Raw genomic sequence first — 21885 nt, 5'->3', positions numbered from 1 at the left:
AGGCAGAAAAAACATGTATTGACAGTGAGACATTTCATCTCTGTAGCAAAATATTAAAGCTTACATACCTCAATGAGTTCAGGGAAAGTTGGGAAACGGGTTTTCCAGATGATTGTTCTTTGCTTGCTTCTATGCTAGCATCATCAGCTGGAGGCTGATCTTCATCTGCCTCATCACAGATGGTGTCCAATCTGATTTGTAGAATTCTAATTATATCATCCTAGAAACATTGAAATCGAATTATAGCATAGTAGAAGAGCAAATCATCGGTAATTGATATAAAGGTGAAATAAAAGACATGCATTATTAAATTTGAGCATTGGCTTTCTGTGGTAAACCCAAAAAAAAAAACCTATTAGAAGAATTTTATGATTTTGTTTTAAAGCAAAGTACTGTTTGGGGTTTTGTGAAAATTCATAGTGGGAAAGATTATAAAACCTATCTAATCAACTTAGAGCCTCAAAATCTATAATAAACTTTAGTATTATCATTATACGACCCTGATGCGGATTTGTGAAGGACAAAGAAAATTCTCTCTTTTATAACTTAAAGATGCATATACTCAATGTGTTTGTTCTACTAATAGTTCTATCTTCTTTTAACCATTGGGCTATGGCTTAATAACTGATTTGAAATTTCCTAAAGATAAGAGTCTAGGCGGTTAAAATATGAAGATGGGCCCAAGGTTAATAAAATGTTGGGCCCAAATTCTGACCCAAATCAATCGAGTCAAAAGTCAAAACTGACCACAAACTAGTGAACTACAAAATACAAGATCTTGAATGAGCTAGTCTGGTTTACTTGGGCTTTCCTTACGCAAAGAGGCCTGGGCTTGGCCTAGTAGCCTGGCCCATTTTCCTGCCACCAGCCCATTCCTTGGAGGTTAAGGTTTTTTCTTTTTTTAACATATGGATTAGGATATATACTGTTTTTTTTTTGATAAACATCATGAATATATTAATAGCAGACAAGAACAATAAATCCCGCAAGGCATCGATATGGATGGCTTGATAGGTACTGAGTGAAGGTATGGGTTCGTGCAATAATCTGCATATTACGTTTATTAAACATAAATAAGGAAGTTCCATTTATGGATGAAATAATGTTTCATTCATTCAAAATGTGACCCCATTTAACTTTCAATTAATGTGCAGTGTTAGATGTTAAATGAGCCTTACGTGTGTGTTTATAATCAATGTTATTTCACATGACACGTAGATTTTGAGATAAAATAAGAGTCTTATTTTGAGCGGATGTAACACTGACTAGATAAAAATTGAACGGAGAAGCTCCATAAAATGAAGGCTTTCTCCTAATCTAGCTAATTCCAAACAAACAGTCAGCCAATAATTTGTGTTTGTCTTTTTTCTAATTGCAGTATTATGCATCAAGAATTAGTTTTTTTAAGGTAATAAAGATTTATTAGAAAGTTAGTACATGGGTGATTGGTTTTTGCATCCTTTTTGATTGATATGGTTGTGGTTGTTGTAGTTATCGTTAAGAACATAAAAGTCTCACATTGGTTAAACACAAGTCTACCAATGGATTTATATAGACAAAGTTTACCCCCTGACAAATAATTATGCCTTTTATTAAAAACTTAGTGAGTTGCTATGTTTGGGATGAACAAATCAGTGAGGGTAATCGATATATCCATGAGAATCAAAATCTCATAACGGACAATATAATTAGTTGTTTGGGGTATGAATTTCTAGTAGTTATAGTTGTCATGTACTCTAGTGGACTTAATTTAGGACCTCTTTAGAATTCCACTTTGCTATATTGAAAATACGTGAGAATCCATTTGGTTTAGAAGGATAAGTCCACCCCTTACTATCAACAAGGCATTTTCCCTTGAGCTCAAGTACTATTAAGTGAGAAAGTTCAGGAAGAAACACAATCGTACAAACATGATGTATTCACAATAACTAGTAGACTCAAAATGGATAATTTGTTGGGGTAAGCGAGTCGAGAGTTTACAAGACATATTTTATCAAGATGATTGAGACTGAATCTAACAAAAACAAAACTTGAATCAACGCACAACCCGCAAATCACATGTTTGATTCAAAAAATCTAAAATTATTGTTGAGCTGGCCACTCCTGTATACTAACTGTCATTATATGTACTTATTTTTCCTCATAATCAAAGCGTGCCTAGACAGTAATCTCACATGACACCAGCCTTTCATATTCCCTATATCGTACCCAAGTAATTCAAGCTGTGGGTGCCCAGGGTTTGCTATGTAGTGGTTTAGGGCATCAAATTTTTTTTTAAAAAAATAATGTTTTAATCGGTTTTACAAGTCAAATCATATTTTTTTTGATTCTGAATTTTATTTGATGGTTTAAAATTTTCATATTCAGTTTAATTTGTGCCTGGAACAAAAAAAAATACAAAACTCACTTATAATTTTTAAAGAAAATTAAAAATAATTATGAACCTAAATCTCCACTGTAGCAGTTAATGCAGATCCCGTTGGAATTTTCACCGGCGAGAATAAAGGGAGCTGTAAACAGCTGAAAAAAAAAAAGGTGAGCTTTTAACTGTCTTTTGAGCTGGACATTTATCACAACCAATTTTCGAGATTTTAAAATACAAACTGTGAGAATTGATTTTGCTGAAAAAACAATGTACTGTAATTATTTACTGGTTTTAAGGTATGACCACGTTGGGAAATGTGTAATTATACGAACATAGCGTACATGCCGCTGCGTATCAACATTCAAGCTAATAAAATTGTCTATTTTTTTATATAATCAAAGGAGAAAAGAATATGTTTTTATTGATTGTTCATCATAAACTCGTATAATTCATCTTAAAATTTTGAGATAAAAGACGAAAAAATACAACATTGAGTCCAGGCACAAAAACAATGAATCCCACTGCTTTTTACTTTTTTCGAAAGTGATTATAAGTGGATGTTAGAATGTTCGCATATGAGAATAATTCCATACTAAAAGGAAGCAAATAGTTTTCTCATCATCTAATTGTTTTTCTATGCATAATGCACATACAAACAAAAAATACAAATAAATAACACTATTTTTGTTTCATTATTCTGTCAAGGGAAGCCATTCTGTTATTCAAATCACATTATAAATTATCTGAATTATGAAAATAAATTATTGGATTGGCCCCAATGAGAATTGTCAACTAATATAATTAATATCCTTACCTAAAAAAAACCAATAATAATTAATATAATCTCCTTGGACTCCAAATAACTACATTATCCTCTCCCTTCACTATTTCAGTATTTTTAAATCAAAGTCGCTCTTAATTAAGATCTTCCTTCCACGCCTCATTATTTTGCTTCTCAAGGAATCAACCAACCAAACCCAGTGGGTCCCCCAACGCCTATAACCTGCAATCTCCATCTCCCCACCTCTCTGTCTCTCAATCTGTCTCTCACTTGGTCCACCCAGTCCCTTTCATGGCCGTGGTTTCCAAACCCTAACCCCGAAAACCACTCAAAACCCTCCAAAGAAGCAAATCTGCAAGCGATGGAGAACCTCTCTTACTCTTCGTACCCAGACTCGCATGACTCCTCTCCTCGCTCTCGAGAAAACGATGATAACTCATCATGGGAAGAGCCCGCATCCAACAACTACAAGGTCAAGTTCATGTGCAGTTATGGAGGCAAAATCCAGCCCCGGCCCCATGATAATCAGCTCGCCTATGTCGGTGGCGACACAAGAATCCTTTCCGTCGATCGGAATATTAAGTTCTCTGCCATCATGGCTAAACTGTCGTATTTGTGTAATGATAATGATGTGTGTTTCAAGTATCAGCTTCCTGGTGAGGATCTCGATGCGTTGATATCGGTTACAAATAATGAGGATTTGGAACATATGATGATGGAGTATGATCGCCTCCACCGTGCCTCCGCAAAGCCTGCCAGGTTGAGGTTGTTCCTTTTCTCGTTGAATCAGTCGCCGTCGGAGGCGACAGGAGGAGGGTTTGGAGGTGGTGGTGAGGTGAAGCCGGAACGGCAGTGGTTCGTGGACGCTTTGAATTCTGTACAGGTGCAGCCTCTCGAAAATTCATCTCCCCAGGCGGTGGTTGCCGGGACCGTGCCCGCGGCAACCGGCGATTTCCTGTTCGGGCTGGAGAAGGGGTTCCCGGCGGTTCTGCCGACGAAATTTCAGGATCCACCGCCACCGGTTCTTGTAGTCCAGGATGCCGTAGCCAGGGATGTTTCTGTTGGATCTGACTGTGGATCCGAGGATCGGCACGTTATTGGAGAGCCTGTATTGCCTTCTGTGGAGATTCAGAGGCAGATCCAAGAATTGCAGAGAACGCAAATTGCTACTGCTCAACAAGAGCAGGCTATTTTGCAGAGAAAAACTGATGAGGGAAACTCTCGTATGTATAATGCTGGCGACTATTTCACAACTCAGAAATTGTCCGAGAAAGTCCTGCCAACTGCGGCACCGGCGCCGGTACCGATGCCAATTCAGGCTGCTTACTATCAGGAAAGGCACATGACAACTGCCGGTTATCCTGTACCCGCTGCTCATGCGGCCACTGGGACTGAGCAGCAAGTATATCTGATTCAAACTGCGTCAGGAGTCTATCAAGCACCAGCACTCCGGCCGGTGACAGGACAAGTTGGTCAGCCTTATTATGGAGTTCAAAGGGTAGGCCAAGATGTGTACCGGGAGCAGCAGATGTACAGTCCAGTGCCACCACCGACAGCTTCATTTCAGCAGCAGCCAAAAGTTGGGGGTTATACTGAAGGGATTGGAATGGTGCAGCCGAACACTGGTGTGGCCGAGCCTGGCTATGTACAGGTTGGATATGACGGCGCGGGAAGGCAAGTGTACTACACAACGGCTGCCGGGGTGGTGCCGCCATACCAGGCAGTGGCTACTGCTGATGGGAGACAGGGCGGTGGTGCAGTGAATCAAGAGGGCAAGGTTGTTCAAAATGCCAAGCCTACGCAAAATTCTTCGGTGTGATTTTTATTTTCATAGAAAAACATAGCTTTGAGTTCAACTCCTCTATGACTCCTAATCTAGAGGAGTGGATTGGGTCAAATATTTCTCTCATCTCCCCACTTATATTTGCTGTATGAGAATCAAGTATATTGAAATTAAAAAGAAGTATATTTATTTAAATAAATCTGTCACTGAAACACAACTAGTCAAGACTTGCCAATCTGCAATGCCATACTAGTTTTCAAATATTCACAAATGATAACATCCAAAAATTCCACGCCCTTAACCACCAAAAGGACTTTAATGAGTATCCCATATCGAAAAAATAGGGTTACAAACTCTAGTTTATAAAGATCCAAGGCACCCTCACCTGGTAAATCGGTTTTATGGGTTGTAGTTCTACGTTGGACCTTATAAGCTTGGGTGGGTATTCATCATTGGTGCTTTCATTGAGAGAGTCGCGTTTGCGGAGAGGGTTGCCGTCCGGGAAATGGCTACTGTCTGAAGGGTGAGCGGAGCCGTCAGGAGAGCGTAGCTGTCGTAGACGTCGGTTGTCCAAGGGGGTGGTTTGATGAGTATCCCACATCGAAAAAATAGGACTACCAACTCTAGTTTATAAGGATCCAAGGCATCATCACCTGGTAAGTCGGTTTTCTGGGTTGTAGTTCTACTTTGGGCCTTATGGGCCTGGGTGGGTATTCATTAGACCCCTAGTACAGAATTCCAATCCTTTCCTACACCAATTAAAGTAATGAGATCAGTTTCCAGGGAACTAGAAACTGAACATTTTACAATCCATGACAGTTTCAACCAATATTGAAAGAGTAATCAAGTGAGTCATAGCTACAATGGACAGTCAGCTGTTTCTCTAGCAAAGAATTGAGAAAATGCTAGATATTTCAAGGAACATTATCAGATGGTGAGATGGAGACACTAAGTTCAACACTCAAGGAAGATAACAATAATTATTTCCATTGCCGTAACAGAACCATATTCTCCACAATTAGTAACAGCAAATCAGCAATTACTTTTATCATAATAATGAAGAATCCCTTGAGCCCCACGGTGGGCCTGGTACGTTTCACTTTTTCTTTAAAAAAAAATAATGAAGAATCCCAGAAGACAACATTAGAGAAATACACTATATATAAGCAAATTCATTTATTAAATCCGAGAAGACAGAAAGTGCAGTGAAAAAGATGGGAAAGAAAGACTTCTAAGTCAAGAGAAAAGGTAAATCTATCACAATTACATACTAAGAGTTCCCAAAAGAAGATAGCCAAAAGCACATAACTGCTTGCCATGTCTGAGTTTGAGTTCCTTACCGACCATATCTGTGTACATATCCTCAATGCTATGCTGGTATCTCACCGATAATACTTAGATCCTGCGTCTCTTGGGGAGTCGACATCCATTATGCGGACGTCGAGTGGTGTCTTCAAGGTAAACAATGGGATTCTGATCACTCCGAGAATTAGCAAAGCCTTCTCTAAAGCTCATGATTGCTTGTTTTTTCTTCTTAAAATAAGTGAAGCCTTTTACCTTCACAACCACTGACTTCAATCCCATCTGTTTTGCCAGTCGTCCAACATGTTCTGCAGTTGCTTCAGAAGCATATCGAGACAGTTTTGTCCCCCCTTTCATTTCTGGCAAACATCCTGATGAAGCCCTACATTTTGTATTTCCCTTTGAATCCGTCACCGTAACAAAAGTGTTATTACGCAACAACTTTATGTGCACAAAATCAGCATTTTGCTCTATAGTATATCGAGGAAATTGAGAAGCCCCAATCATGCCCCTTCTATCTTCCTCTAATATTCCCCTCACGTAGTCCATTGGCCTAGAAGTCCTGCCAGTCTCCGTATATTGTATTCCCCTTGCGAAGTCCATAGGCCTAGAAGTTCTACCAGTCTCAGTGCCTTGTATTCCGTTCATGAAGTCCCTTGGCTCTGAAGTTCTACCAGTCTCAGTATAATTCTCACCACCAGAATGGTTTAACCTATGAAAACTCATCTGATATGGAACAAGGACATTACTCCTTTTGGCAGTCAAAGTACCCAAGTTCCTCACCAGATTTCCAAAAAGGTGCGAAGTATGTAGTTTCGCAACATTCTCATAAGAATGATATCGTGAACTCCCTAAACAACCTGTATAATTGAAAATTTACTACTCTCAGTCAATGATCAAGACTATTTGTAGACTCCGGCTTCATTAGTCACAATTTTTTTCATGATGACTAGCCAGCTTACTTCTACATTACTTTACGCAAAAGTAAAACAAAAAAAAAAAAAAGACAATATCCGCGCACAAGGTTCCCGCAATGGACAGGGTTGGGGACATGAGCATACAACCAAGTAACCAAGTAGAGTTGCAGGGCGCAATCTTGAGGAAACAAGTCCAATTTTAATTCATCGAAACAACCTCTCCACATGAAACAAAAACCGGAATAAAAGAAGAAATCATTGATGTGATACCAAATGAGTGTCGAAATGAATAAGAATGAATCATTCTTATTGTTCCACTGTCCGAATTCTTAATGAAAAAACTTGTCTACCAAGCCCTTTACTATGTCCCCAAATCAATTGCCATCAATATTACAACATAGTTCATCAGTTTGAAAAACAGTACAAATGTTAAACCATCTTCACAGAAAGAAAACCAAAAAATCATTACATAATAAAACGATTCAGAGAGAGATAGGGTACCTAATGTTGCATTTGACGAGAATTGGGTTCTAAGGAAATGCGATGTGCCAGATCTCAATGCAGCTGCTGACATTTTCAGCTTCATATAAACACAATCATGTGTCATTCATATAGCAAAAGGGTTTTCTATTCAAGTAATACAAAAAAGAAAAACACATTAAGAGAAAGATGATTCCTCTCCTTCTACCTAAACAGCAAACACCTATTACGCAAAAAGAGATATGACTGAGAAAATGAGACACCACTTTACCTGTTAATGGAGCTCAACAAAGATCAGAAACTTCTAGTTCGCGTCGATAGATGGGAGAAGAGTGCGAAACTGCTGCTCTCCTATTCGCCTAAATTAAAATGTGGAATTAGGGCTTTTTGTGAGATTTAGCTGACTCTTAAGTGGGTTGGACTTGTGCCCAAGGTTAAAAGGCCTCAAAAATATTGGGCTAGCCCATTATTTAAATGGGCCCCCATATTTGGACTTGGCCCCTCTCCTAGTCTCCTTGGCCCTTAGGTACACGTGTTTTGCTCTTTTTTAACATTTTCTTTTTTAATTCATTCGGACAGTGTCTCATTAGACTCCGTCCTATTCTAGTTCTACACACTTAACTTCTATCATCCAATAAGCACCATACAATTACAAAGTATTGCTTATAGGAATGAGCCTAAAAAAATCAGTTAGAAGTAGGAGACGAAACTAAAGTACTAAACCTATTTTTTTCACAAAAAATTTTCTAACGAGTTATTACCCACTTACTTCTTTGGTGAATTTATTTGGGGCCAAAATATATCAATTTAGAAAGTTTTGAGTTCGATTTTCACTAGGAGTAATATCCTTATAGTTACTTGTGCTTTGGTGCAACTTATCTCGTCAAATGAATAATATATGTGCGCATGTTTAGGCCCATATCGAATATCGTCAAATGAGATACTTACATTATCCCACAGCGGAAAGATGTGTACATTATTCATTCTTTATAAGGGTAGGCTCGTCCCTTTACAATCAATTAGACATTTTTCCTAACTTGGTGAGTTGGGCTTAGCCCATTTGCTGGGCTTGAGAGGAATAAATATGTGAGCGTAGTCCGATGTATCCACAGGAACTGAAACCCTATAACGGACAGTATAATTGAGTGTATGGATTTCTAACAACTTATCACCCAGTTACCCTAGGGATGTCGCCGACTTGCTAATACTCTTTTTGGGCATTTGTTATCAAAACATTGAATATTTTTAAGTTTATATCTGATGGTCTAGAAATGTTTTTTTTTTTTTCACGTTGGATTTGTTTTTATTTATAAGAAAAAATACATTGTCGAATTAGTTATGATGAATATTACGCATTTATATTTTAAAAAGGCCACGCCCCTCCTTCCCCAGGCAACATTTTATTTTATTTTATTTTTGAGATTTCATGCATTTCTTAACGGGTAATAATAGCATAAAATTAATGAGATAACCATAACGGGTAATAGCATAAAATTACGACAGAAATAAGTCAAATAACTAGCAGAGGAATCACGTCCAGACGTCCACCATCCACAGTCCACACCGAACCAAATGGAAAAATCAAGTCAAGAGTCAAGACTACTACTTTACCAATTTAAGCCACTATTTCTGCAAAAATGCTGTGATATGCTCTTGTTGAAAAATCGGTACTCGTGTAGAGGGAGAAGAAGAAGAGTGTGGGTATGTGTGAATGCTGAAATTGGGTTGAAGTTTGAGGGAGAGGAGGAGTGGTTGCAGAGATGGTGGTGAGAAAAGTCGACAAGTACGAGGTTGGGAGGACGATCGGGGAAGGAACATTCGCTAAGGTGAAGTTCGCGCAGAACACAGAGACTGGCGAGAGTGTGGCAAATGAAAGTACTCGATCGCATCACCATCATCAAACACAAGATGGTCGATCAGGTTTGTTTACTTTCAAATTTGGGAAAGACTCAATCTAAAAGCATTGTCAGGTACCTGGATGCGATTTTATTGTAGGCGGATTCTTTTTCAGCTTGAATTTGAAATTAAATACGTATCTTCCAATGTAAGATTATGCAAAGATATGGCGACGGTAACTTTTGAAAATGTGAAGAAACCGAATTTATTTCGAGATTTTCATTCTTTATTTTCTTTCATAAAATAGTCCGTATGAATCTATTAGATTCTAGTTTTTGTGTGAGTGCCTGTTTGTTTTCTTATTTTCTTGTATAAACACATCTTTACTCCATCAATTCATTGTGAGAAGTGGATAATTTCTTTTTGTGAGATTGTTATGATGTGAGACCAGTTTTCATGATAAATTCATAACTAGAGGTTTGACAACTTTTAATAATATTGCCGTACCATAGCAGTGCCTCTGATGCCCACGGAGCACATCTTCGATTGTTAATCCACGAATCTGCCCCGGACTCATCAACAAAGTTGGGACACAGTTTATGTTAATGACCAAAACTTGACTTCCAAGCTGGAGGACATTGGAGACATTATTTTGCAACGGAGAATTGTACATCATTAGCATAATCACTGATTCACTAGGGAATGAAGTAAAGAACAGTATATTTTATTTGTTTCTGATTGAGATCTAATTTGCCAGCTTAATGTTTAGGTGCCTTTGAGTAGGAATGACTGATGGATTGGCATTAGTTTCCTTTTTTTATAAACCCCTATGACACTGCATGTGTTTTATCTTTGTGATCAGCCTACAGCATAATTAGTATTTAGTTGTTCTTTGAGTTCATCTCTTCTCGTGCTGTAGCATCTTGTCATTTTCTTTCATAGTATGCTAACTTTTCAGTATCCATCTAACAAACATGTTCATTATGCAGATTAAGAGGGAGATATCTATAATGAAGCTTGTCCGACATCCTTATGTTGTCCGTCTGTATGAGGCATGAAATTGAATGTTTTAGTATTAAATATGCAGATTATTAACTTTTTTTTAATATGTTCCACAAATTTCCTTAGTTGCGCTTCAACCTGACGTTTTTGTACTTTTGTTAGGTTATAGCCAGCCGCACTACGATATATATCATCCTGGAATTCATTACAGGAGGTGAATTGTTTGATAAAATAGTGAGTAATCGAACTTGATACCCAGCTGCTCGAATCCAACCAGTTGTATTTCTTGGCCTTCTTTTCTTCCATCAGTATTATCAGTGAAGGGGTACTATTAGCCTTGATTGATGTCAGGGCTATATTGACCTTGCCTCTGCAGGTTCATCATGGACGTCTTAGTGAAGCTGAAGCTAGGAAGTACTTCCAACAGCTCATAGATGGTGTGGATTTTTGCCACAGTAAAGGAGTCTACCACAGAGACTTAAAGGTGTGGATGGTTTATGTTTGGAAGCTTGTTGTATGTTGTTTTATCAATACTTTGCTTATAATATCTTTACAGCTGTGTCTTTCTGAGTACAGCCTGAAAATCTTTTACTTGATTCACAAGGAAATTTAAAGATTTCGGACTTTGGCCTGAGTGCATTGCCAGAGCAAGTAAGATTCTTTATTAGTGTTTTCTATTGCAGTCTTTAAAATCATCATGTTTGAGATAATGACATGGATTGCTCTGTTGTCATGTGATTTTTGTGTACGGAGTCAGCTTCCTCCGGACAACATGTGGCACTCCAAATTATGTAGCTCCTGAGGTAATCATGAGTACAATGAGATTTTCAGTTGCATGCAAGTTCATATTTAGCCGTGGTTTCATCTCAGTTTATGTGTTTTCTTCTCAAGGTACTTAGTCACAAGGGTTATGAAGGTGCTGTAGCTGATGTTTGGTCCTGTGGGGTTATCCTTTATGTTTTGTTGGCTGGATATCTTCCATTTGATGATGTTGATCTTACCTCTTTATACAGTAAGGCATGAAATTTATCTATTTACAGCAAGAGTAGAAGATTTTACTTTTACCCAATATTTTATTTGAATGGCAGAGGCTTAATAATTACTGTGTTTACTGCCTGGTAAAGCTAACGTTGATCAAGCTGTCTTGTTGCTAGCATACTATATGTTGTTAGGTCCACCATGATTTAATGAATTTTTTTTTCTCCTTTCCCTCGCAGATTGAGAGAGCAGAGTTCTCATGCCCATCTTGGTTTCCGGTTGGCGCAAAATCCTTGATCCAGAAAATTTTAGACCCGAGTCCTCAAACAGTAAGTATTTGTTTGCTAAGATGTTACTCCTTATCTGTGCTATCTCTTGGCTGTATTTGATGATGATAAGTTGATAGAGACACAAAAGATGTTATTTTTGTGAAATTCTGTTATACTTCTGTCATTAAACAACAATTGGTTTTGATACAACAAAGTGTCTAGACAGGAATTTTCGACTCCCAAATTGATCGGAAGGCAGGAAATTGGTCTCTCTTTGAAGGTTAATGCTTCACACATGACTTAGAGATCTAAATCTATTTTTGATCTAGTTTAATTTAACTTGGAACTCTACTGAACATTGGTTCAACTTTTCTGAACGATCATCTGCCATCTTGAACTTCTTCTCCCTTTTCTGGGAGCTTGAAATATGGTTGACAAATTGGGTCTAATCTACTAAAACATATATTATGATAAGTCTTGTTGTGATAACTTGTTCCACCCCATTGTTGTTACTGGTTGCATTTAGCTTGAATGGACATGGGCTATGTTCAACCTTGTTCAAGTATGTTTTGGGAAATTGTAAACAGCCTTCAAAAGGTGGCAGTATCGCGACGTATTTCAGGCCACAGTTGCTGACTTCGTTCTTTGATGGCGTTTTAAATTATTATTTCAAACATCTTTGTCTTTGTCATTGACATGAATAGCTAATACTACAAGTATGAATATGATCAAGTTCCTTAATGGCATTGATGTATAAATTTATCATTCAATTTTTTGTTGTGGCATTCTTCGCTCTGATGTTTGTAACAATATTTAGAAGTTTTTCCGTTGAATTAATGCCTCTAGCTTGTTGCTTTGGTTCCTGGTTCCTGTTCTTTTGATAAATATCCATCCTTTCCTCTTTTTTGTGCAGCGTATTACTGTTGAACAGATTAGGAATGATGAGTGGTTTATGAGGAGTTATGTTCCTGTCAGACTACTTGATTTTGAAGATGTGAACCTGGACGATGTAAATGCAGTTTTTGATGATCCTGAGGTTGGTAGGGCTTATAACACTGTTTCTTCTTTAGTGGTATGCCTTTTTGGTATAACAGTCTCTTCTTTGATATTAAACCTACTGAAAGAAATTAACAGTCTCAATGAAGCTGTAAGTTTTGTTCTCTTGATTGTGATTTGCAGTAAGTTTAGTTTTGTGGTATCAGTTAACTGGTTCATCGGTTCATCCTATGCCATGAGTTGCTTATTTCTTAATTCACAAATTGTGAGGACTAGGCCAGTTTTTTCTGATCTGTTTTCAGTCAAATAGTTTGGTAGCAATCTTTTTGCACAAAAGGTTAGCCTCTTTTGAGAAACATCTTTGAAGTTGTAACTGTTTGGAGAGTTGATTACTGCATGACCATGATCTCGACAGCCAATCTAATAATAATTTCTCAAATTGTTATGCATTCACATTTAATTTCTTGAAACTGTATGTATAAGTCTGTCAACTCCCTAATTGTCAAGACATTGAAGATCTGCATCTGTTCAGCTTAGCTTAAAATTTGGAGTAGTTAAATCCAATCATATGCGGGGGATTTTGACTCGAGTTATTTCTATAGTTAATGTTATTCCACTCATTTTGTATGTGATCTAAAATTGGGCTGTACTTATTTGACTAATTGAAGATGCAACCACGTCGAAAATTCCCCCGAATATTTTCTCAAGGATGTAACCCCAATCTTAAACTAATGAAAGTTTTCACTAATTTCCATATCAATTTTGATTTAAATTAAGGATCAAATATATATTTTTGATACATTATAAGAGGAATCTTATTAATTACAATTGGAGTCCAAATATGGTTCCAAATACGTTTATGTGGCAGTTTTTATATTCTCTTCTTAGATTGTCGACCATTTTTTTTATCTGTAGGAACAAAGGGATAGCAATCCGTGTGGGAATGAGGATATGGGTCCGTTGATTCTTAATGCATTTGACTTGATAATATTATCTCAAGGTTTAAATCTTGCAACATTGTTTGATCGCGGAAAGGTATGCTAGTCCACATATCACTTTAGCTGTTAGTTTTTTGCTTTAACTTCTTCACTCTTGTTCCTATGAAGTGGTCCTGAAACCTTCCTTTCACCTGTTACCAGTCACATCAAGATTCTAGACAGCCGAGAAGTAAAGTTGAGAAATAGAGAAAAATGAAGGAGGATGGAGAGGAGAGATGTAGTGAGATAAGAGTACCACTTGGTATTATTGATTCTTACATTTAGACGGAGAGTAGGTCTCCTTTTATACACCTGAGAACACAAACTATTACAACCAACACAATACCCACATAACTACTTTCCATACACATTAGCATCAGCCCATTACATCTTCAGCATAAACCATACCTTGTAAATACAATTCTAACATAGACCACATTATTTCAGCTTTATTCTATTTTTGTATTTCTGATGAACTTTATATTTTCTTCGTTTGCTTGCAACTTCAATTAGTAATAATTGATTCCCATCCTTCAATAACAGGATGCTATGCAGTATCAGACACGCTTTGTTTCCCAAAAACCTGCAAAGGTTATTTTATCAAGTACGGAAGTTGTTGCTCAATCAATGGGATTCAAGACACATATCCGCAATTACAAGGTAAACTATTGGGAGTTTCAATAGTACCATTCCTTTCCAGCACTTGCGTTTCTGATCTTCCCTCCTCTTCATCTTCCCCATTATTAGTAAATATATGCTATAGTTTGTTATCTACTCTTCATATTTTTCTGTGTGTGGACATAATTTTGACTGAAATTATGGACTAGTTCATCTAAGTTAACATTACGATGTAATTTCAGATGAGAGTGGAAGGTCTATCAGCTACCAAGACTGCTCATTTCTCTGTTATATTGGCAGTAGGTCTTTGGTCTCAACTATAGTATATTTTCGACCATCCTATGCATCTTAATTACTGACTCTTGTGTGTGTGTTTTTTGGCTGAAGGTTTTTGAGGTTGCTCCCACTTTTCTTATGGTGGACATTCAGAAAACGGCAGGAGATACTAGTGAATACCTCAAGGTCAGTATTTACAATTGTCTTAATTAGAGCAGTGTTGACTGAAACTCTCTGAACATGTTCATTTGTGGGGTGCTTCACTTCCTTTCTTTATAAAACATCTCTCTCTCTCCCTCTTTCACACTAGACTTGCTCTTCCCTTTCTTGCAGTTTTATAAATGCTTTTGTAGCCATCTTGACGATATCATCTGGAAACCACCTAGTGAGTCTAATAAATCAAGGGTCACGACGACAAGAAGTAAAAAACGTTGAATTTAGTTTCTTGTAACATCTTCTACCCTTAATTTCACACGGGCCTCACGATTAGGGAATATGATTACATTTAGGCATTTAGCTAACCCTAAAATGGAGACAGAGAACATATGTACACACTTTTTTGTGCAATTAGTGTATGTAAATATCTATTTATTTATTGCATAATCTCCTTCCTTTGTAACGCTGTTTTGTTGTTGTAAAAGAGTACGAGCTTGAGTTGTCGGACACATTTATGAGTTGAACCTTGAACTTCATGATTGCCTTAAGTTAACCAATGTTGCCTACTTATGCTTCTATTGCTCTCTAGTTTGGGTGATTGGTGTGGATCTTTTAAAAGGGACTCTTGGTAGTTTCCCATTTCCAAATTCTTTTTCTGGAAAGTTTAATTGTTGTGCAAATGTCGAATGATATTTCTTCTTGTTAAATGGGACAATCCAAACATAGAACACATGGCAATGCATTGTAAGTACGGAATTCGACTTGGACACTGTATTTCGGAAGATATTCATCAAGGGTGCGAAGCTGTTTAAGCAGCTAAAAGCCTGAACTTACCATAAAATTTCAAGGTTGAAAGATCCCTAAAAGAGAATTGTGAGGAACGGAGAACAGAGCATATCCTAGAAGGTTGCCAGCATCTCGACGGGAACATTGTCCATCGGTGAATCAGTCTATCTAGCTGCAATGAGACTAGCTCAATAAAATGCAGGCAATAGAAACAGTAGCATATATTATATAATCAATCTCAACCAGAATGTAGGTCGTTCTCTAGGAAAAGCGAAAAGGGTAGAAATAGTTTCACATTGTCAATAAAGCAAAAAAGCTGTGATGAAGAAACGGTATTTATTACGTGAAATAACTTCAATTAAACATAAAGGTTCAGCATTTTGCAAAGAACAGTTGACAACATGCATCTATATTTCCAGTGAAAACCTAGTCACCATCATCGTATGGATTTGGGGAGTAACTTCATCGTGCTCTACTCACATCAGCAATCCTTTTATAATAAATTATTCTTTCTCCTTCATCCACAGATGTTGGAGACATTTGAACCATATTCTCATAATCCGTTAGGCCGCAATTTAATCTGCACAGCCATTTTCGAGGTGAGTGTGACAATAATGCTTGTTCCAACAGGAACATTACGGCACCCATACCATAGAATAATAACATAAACCATGGAACAGACAACAAAACTAAATTAGCATTCTTAATTTCTAAATAGTTGAACTTTTAGGTCTTTGTTATGGATTTGAGGATTTAATAAAAACTATGGTTGGTGAAGGCGCGAGTTAAGTAGTAAGTTTCTGACTCTACGAGGCACAAGTTTATTTTTTAAAAAAATCAATCAAAATAAGGTCACTGCCTATGTAATTTTCCACAATAAAAATGGATATTACTCTCTAAGTTCTGGGTGTCCGATTTCAAAATTAATGCACCTTCTCCTCTCTCTTTCTTTCTTTTTTTTTAAAAAAAATTATAAATCACTTCATGGATCAAAGGACAGATTTTTTGAGAAAAATTTATCCTTTTGCCAAAATGATGAACATCAATAAATGAAAAGAAAAGAAAAGAGAGATAATGAAACAATACTCGAGGAGGTATAAAATAATCAAGAACCGGAAACGTATTGGAAATCTAATAACTTAACTTCGCAGTGACAAACAGCCCAACACATATAAGAAGATACTGAGATAGAGGAGACCGAATACCTTGCACCTTAGAAATCCTTCTTTAGTCCTTGTATTTCATTGTTTCCTTCTCAAAGCCAATCGTAGGAAATTGTTTTGCATACTCCTCAACCTCATGGCGGAGCTTTGCAATCTCAGACTGAATGTTTGTATCTGACTGCAAAGTTGCTACGAAATCCTTCAACTTTGTTCCTGAACTTGCATCATTAAAAGAAGTCTGCTGTGAGCATCAAATTCTAGCAGCTTAGATCTCTTGCTAATTGCAACACACTTAAGTATTAACCATGGAAAAAGCAAGCATACAATTGAGCCAAAATAGTAGAAGAAAGGAGGACCTTTGGTTTCACCCTTGATCTTCAAGGCTAACTTCACGGCTGCATCAAAGAAGTCAGCTACCTTAGCAAAATCTTCTTCAATAAACCCTCTAGATGTCAGAGCTGGGGTTCCTGGAGCAACAGAAACAGATGAATGAACCTTAAGCATTTGAACAACAGAACTGGCAAAAGATTCCTAAAGGAGCAAGACTGTACCCATACGAATGCCACCAGGAACCATCGCGGACACATCCCCTGGAACAGTGTTTTTATTAGCTGCAATGTGAACTGATTCCAAAACCTTTTCTACTCTGGATCCATCAATACCCTGTCAAACAGATATAAAATTTCTGTCTGATATAATTGATTTTTTCTCACCCTTGAGTTTCAGAAATACATGAAGGTTGTGCAAAAAAAAATCAACACATATCCATCTAAACAATTTTGAACTACTTCATATTCATTACTACCTAACCAAAGAACTGTCTGTCAGCAACAGGGTTTTTTTTAGCAGCATTCATCGTTATGTAGCACAAGATTTGCAAAGAGTTTATTTTGGAGAATTTCCACGGAAAAATAAGCAAAATTCACTAGCGTTTTCTATAACTTGCAAAAGTGCCAGTGTGCCACCAATAGAAAAACTGACGCAGAGGATAAGATATTTATTTTCTCATACCTTGTTTCTTAAATTCACCAGGACTAAATGGTTCTCAGTTCCACCAGACACTAGGTCATAGCCCTTCTCCAGCAAGCACTGCACATACAGTAATGCTAGCTTATGAGTTATGAGTGCAACAATGAAATAAGAAAACAACTGAGAACTAAGGCCTGGGCCCAACTGATGTGTGAAAAAGATAAAAGTACATAATTAAATATACCTGAGCAAATTTGGAACAATTACTGAGAACCTGCTCTTGATAGGCCTTGTAGTCCGGAGTTCTGGCCTATAAAACCGAGAAAAAAAACAAGGGAAAAAAAGAGCTTGGTCAGGATGATTTCAACACAGTCTTGATCTGGCATCCTAAAAGCATCAATCTCTTGCATAAATTCAAACCTCTGATAAGGAAAATGATTATCCTAGGAGAGGGAACGAGGGTAGATAGAGAAAAAGAAAACCTGCTTCAGTGCAACAGCTAAACCAGCAATGGTGTGATTGTGTGGACCACCTTGGAGTCCAGGAAAGACAGCCTGATTGATTTTGTCTTCATAGTCATACATCACCTATAGGATGGAAGTCACACATTGAATAGCTGATTCTAAGCAATGCTCATATGACTTCAGTTAGAGCAGATGTGACCTTCTCCTTATATTTTCTTTTCAAGAGATAAATAAAAACTAATATAGACTCACTTCTTCGCCTTTTTTATTTATCTCCTTTAGCCCCTTCCTGAAGAAAATCATGGCCCCACGTGGACCACGAAGTGACTTGTGTGTTGTTGTTGTAACTACATCTGCATACTCAAAAGGAGAAGAAATGACACCCGCTGCCACCATCCCACTAATGTGTGCCATATCAGCCAACAGGATTGCCTTTTGCTTGTCACAAACCTGAAAATTTCATCATATAAATCCTCATAACATCAAAGCATTGAAGACAAAAACCAGAAACTACTCAACAACAGATGAGCATAATTGACTGTCATAGAGAGATGTAAATTTACCTTGCGAATACGTGCATAATCATAGAGGCGTGCGTAGGCACTAGCACCAGCTACTATGAGTTTTGGTCTATAAAGTGCGGCACTTTTCTCTAACTGCAGAAATGTTACTTTATAATCAGAATCAGCTCTAATTAGAGAACAGAAAGTGCACTTTCCAAGAAGAAAGAGAAACAAAATCAAAAGAAGGTAGGAGACCATTGGGCCAGATAAAATCCTCACTAATACATTAATAACTAATTCATGAACAAAAATGGAGTCGGCTGTCATTTTTCTACTAAAACCACTAGTAGACTAACTAAAAGTGATAATATAATGGTGAATGCTCTCGCCAGGCTCACCAATGGGAGCCCAAACCCAAAGGCATTGTGCTTAAAATCTGAAAACAAGAAAATTCTAATTCCAGACAAAACACCTGCATTCATAATAATTAGTAGTGTGAGGAGTTATAATTCCGAAATACGGAATAGCAGCATTCATACCCTATTTCTAAATTGGAAAACAATAAAGATTTCCCTAGCAGCTCGAACCTCGAGCCCCGGAGAAAGGGATTAAGGAAATCGAGTAGGAGTAGGCATGCTACGAGCTCTATGCCAGCTAATATCCTCTTTCTACTCCTTATTCGTTGTAGTTAACAACCTACTGAATACCAGATATATAGGGCAAATAATCATATAACTTAGGGAAAACTACTAGCATTGACAGGTACCTGCTCATAATCAATATAGCCTGTGCTTTCATTCAATCTGTACGGCATTGTTTCAAAGAATATGGATACAGCAGATATCTTCTTGGTGTCAGTCTGCACAATGGCAACAATCATAATTTTTTGAGGAAAAAATTGGAAGGCATATAAATAGGAGTTCATTTGTCAAAGCAAGGAATGAGTCAACTGAAATGCTGCAAAGAAATTACATTTGTAAATTACCGAGGCAAAAAAGTTCTCTAAGTTTGCCAGACAAAATTATGGAAGGAAGTTATAAGCACCTGATAACCATGTGAAAGATGCCCGCCGTGGGGAAGATCTAACGCCATGATTCTCTCATGTGGTTTTAACAATGCCGTGTAAACTTGGAAGTTAGAAGGGGATCCCGATAGAGACTGCACGTTGACTGCAACAAATAAGATATCCGTTGTTTTTAATAAAGCTTGCGTTTAAATTTCAGTTTGATTTGCACAAAAGAGAATAACCATTTTCACAATCATAACAAAGAAATGTACATATGGCAGCCTGGCTGATACTATTCCCATCACAAGAAAAGTACACAAAATTGTTGGCGTCATCCTCTAAATGTGTACATATTCAAGGAGTGACAAACTAAATAAATACCAAGGTCCACTCATACATCTAATAAGATATAAGTATAACTATCATCAACCACTAATATTTATGCAAATGGGGGGCCATTCTAGTTTAAGAAGAAGAAAGCTCCGTGTTTGTTTATTCAATTAAATGTGATAACAATATAGGATGGGGGCTACATTTCTAGAGCAGCATGCATAAACTTTTGCAATGATAAAGTCCTAGCCATGGTTCGCTGTATCCTTTATACAAATTCTTTACCAAAAATATTGATGGGAAAACATTTAGATGAGCACTATATGCGCCCCATTTTTAACTAAGTACACCCCATTAACCTTTTAAAAATACACTAGAGTGGGGTATATTTAGTTAAAAATGAGGTGCATATAGTGCTCATCAAACATTTATGGTGAAGCAAAAATGCTGATTCCCATTACTCATTGTTAACATGCTGTGGCAGCTCAATCAAAACGACCTTTTGACACCTATGAAATTGTAGTACAAGAGTAATTTAAGAGCACAATGGCGTCGGCACATTGTGAAGGACTCCAATTTATTACTACCATTACACTGACCAAAATCATAGTGTGTAACTGGTAAACTCACGAAATCCTCTGGATATCCAGACCAAAAAATAACTTTTAAAAAAAGCTTTATCAAACATGAACATCAAATTCTACATTCAAAAAAATGAACAGGAATTTCGTATTCACTTTAACATAATTCAGGAGTGATTTCTTTACCTCCCCATTTCGCAGGGTCCAATTGAAAAGCTTCTAAGGCACGTTTTTGACATAGGCGCTCTGCCATATCAATGTATCTATTGGAAAGAGAGAGAATTCATAAGCAACACAAACCTGCCTCAAGTATCGTCAACATGAAAATTGAAAATAAACAGATCTAAAATGTCCAGTCTGGAGAAGAATTTACAACATAACTTTTAAAGAATTGAGTGCTTTATAAAATTAAACTGAAGGTGATACCATATTATGCAGTCTTTATTTTAAAATTTGTTAATCAAATAAATATTGAATGTCTCACCAATTTCAAAATTGTCAAAACCACACTCCATTTTTATCCACTAAAACAAGTGAGAGTATATAAAATCACAAGTACGTATTTGAAGGTAAAGTGGATTGTCCTACTCGTTTCCTCCATAGTATCTAGCGCCAGGATATCCTTCACTGTATTTGTTAGTCATGACAGACCCAACCGCTTGCATCACAGAGACCGATGTGAAATTCTCTGAAGGTATGAGCTCAAGTCCCTAAAGATGCAAAACATTACAAAATTCCGATTATCATTTGATAAAATACAATACAAAATTGCTATATTATACCTTCCATTGTCTTGCTTTCTCAAGCTCAATGATGTCGGCGATCTCCGGATCAATTTCCTCGAGAGGAGCATTAAGTTGCTTAATCCACTAAAACCAAAATATGCATTAAAGATCAGGATTCATCAAACGTCGATCTAAAACACGAGGTGATAGTGGAAACAAACAGACAGAAACAAGAGATTTGAGAAAAAAAAATGGTAGCTTACAGTAGCGCGAGCTGCGTCTTTATCCGTCACTGCTTCATTAGGCAGAGAGGACTGCACGAGAAACATCAATAACACATAGATTTAGAGAAATTACAACAAAAACCAGTAGTGAGTGGTATAGACATCGATGCGGACCATGTGATTGATTAAACAGCGGGTGACGAGGGGCCTAGAGGAGACAGAGAGTATTCGAAGAGCCATAGCCATTGCCATTTCTCTGTTGCTTCTCGCGCTCTCACCTCTCGATGCGTTAGGAATTCCTCTTTGTGTTGCTTCGATAGTGGGAGTTTTGGTTGGTGGGCTGGTGTTGTGACAGTGATTGGTAGTGGTTGGAGTCGGTAAGTGTTTGTTTATGTGAC

The 21885-nt window shown here is 37.4% G+C and overlaps 3 protein-coding genes and 1 pseudogene across 6 annotated transcripts; 2 read left to right on the top strand and 2 right to left on the bottom strand.

Moving 5' to 3' along the window:
• Positions 1 to 3507: 3507 nt before the first annotated feature.
• Positions 3508 to 4965, top strand: LOC120010574. The gene has a single exon (XM_038861355.1). The coding sequence runs from the start codon at positions 3508 to 3510 to the stop codon at positions 4963 to 4965; it is 1458 nt and encodes a 485-aa protein (XP_038717283.1).
• A 695-nt stretch (positions 4966 to 5660) lies between these two features.
• Positions 5661 to 8028, bottom strand: LOC120011133 (probable ribosomal protein S11, mitochondrial). 2 transcript variants are annotated; one of them, XR_005470994.1, is made up of 4 exons: positions 7900 to 8028; positions 7650 to 7728; positions 6270 to 7091; positions 5661 to 5678 (listed from the first exon to the last, which is right to left on the bottom strand). XR_005470994.1 is itself a non-coding variant. In XM_038862192.1 (3 exons), exons 2-3 carry the CDS (start codon positions 7720 to 7722, stop codon positions 6325 to 6327), a joined length of 840 nt encoding a protein of 279 aa, XP_038718120.1. In that variant the 5' UTR covers positions 7723 to 7728; positions 7900 to 8028; the 3' UTR covers positions 5994 to 6324. The 2 variants fall into 2 exon arrangements, 1 of the variants encoding a protein (XP_038718120.1); XM_038862192.1 differs by lacking the exon at positions 5661 to 5678 and having other exon boundaries at positions 5994 to 7091.
• Positions 8029 to 9134: 1106 nt separating this feature from the next.
• LOC120011134 lies at positions 9135 to 15312 on the top strand (annotated as a pseudogene).
• A 233-nt stretch (positions 15313 to 15545) lies between these two features.
• Positions 15546 to 21885, bottom strand: LOC120010089 (serine hydroxymethyltransferase, mitochondrial-like). Of its 3 annotated transcripts, none has more exons than XM_038860786.1 (16): positions 21662 to 21885; positions 21527 to 21577; positions 21321 to 21407; positions 21127 to 21248; positions 20725 to 20801; positions 19666 to 19790; positions 19388 to 19480; positions 18682 to 18774; positions 18371 to 18568; positions 18137 to 18241; positions 17899 to 17964; positions 17697 to 17774; positions 17237 to 17348; positions 17042 to 17152; positions 16728 to 16898; positions 15546 to 15694 (listed from the first exon to the last, which is right to left on the bottom strand). In XM_038860786.1, the coding sequence occupies exons 1-15, from the start codon at positions 21737 to 21739 to the stop codon at positions 16750 to 16752; spliced, it is 1545 nt and encodes a 514-aa protein (XP_038716714.1). In that variant the 5' UTR covers positions 21740 to 21885; the 3' UTR covers positions 15546 to 15694; positions 16728 to 16749. The 3 variants fall into 3 exon arrangements, with proteins under 3 accessions (XP_038716714.1, XP_038716715.1, XP_038716713.1); XM_038860787.1 differs by lacking the exon at positions 15546 to 15694 and adding an exon at positions 15840 to 16102 and having other exon boundaries at positions 16735 to 16898; XM_038860785.1 differs by lacking the exon at positions 15546 to 15694 and adding an exon at positions 15840 to 16102 and having other exon boundaries at positions 21662 to 21884.

Source organism: Tripterygium wilfordii, chromosome 12 (genome assembly GCF_013401445.1).
Source record: "Tripterygium wilfordii isolate XIE 37 chromosome 12, ASM1340144v1, whole genome shotgun sequence".
Classification (NCBI taxonomy): domain Eukaryota; kingdom Viridiplantae; phylum Streptophyta; class Magnoliopsida; order Celastrales; family Celastraceae; genus Tripterygium; species Tripterygium wilfordii.
This window is presented reverse-complemented; position numbering and strand designations above follow the sequence as displayed.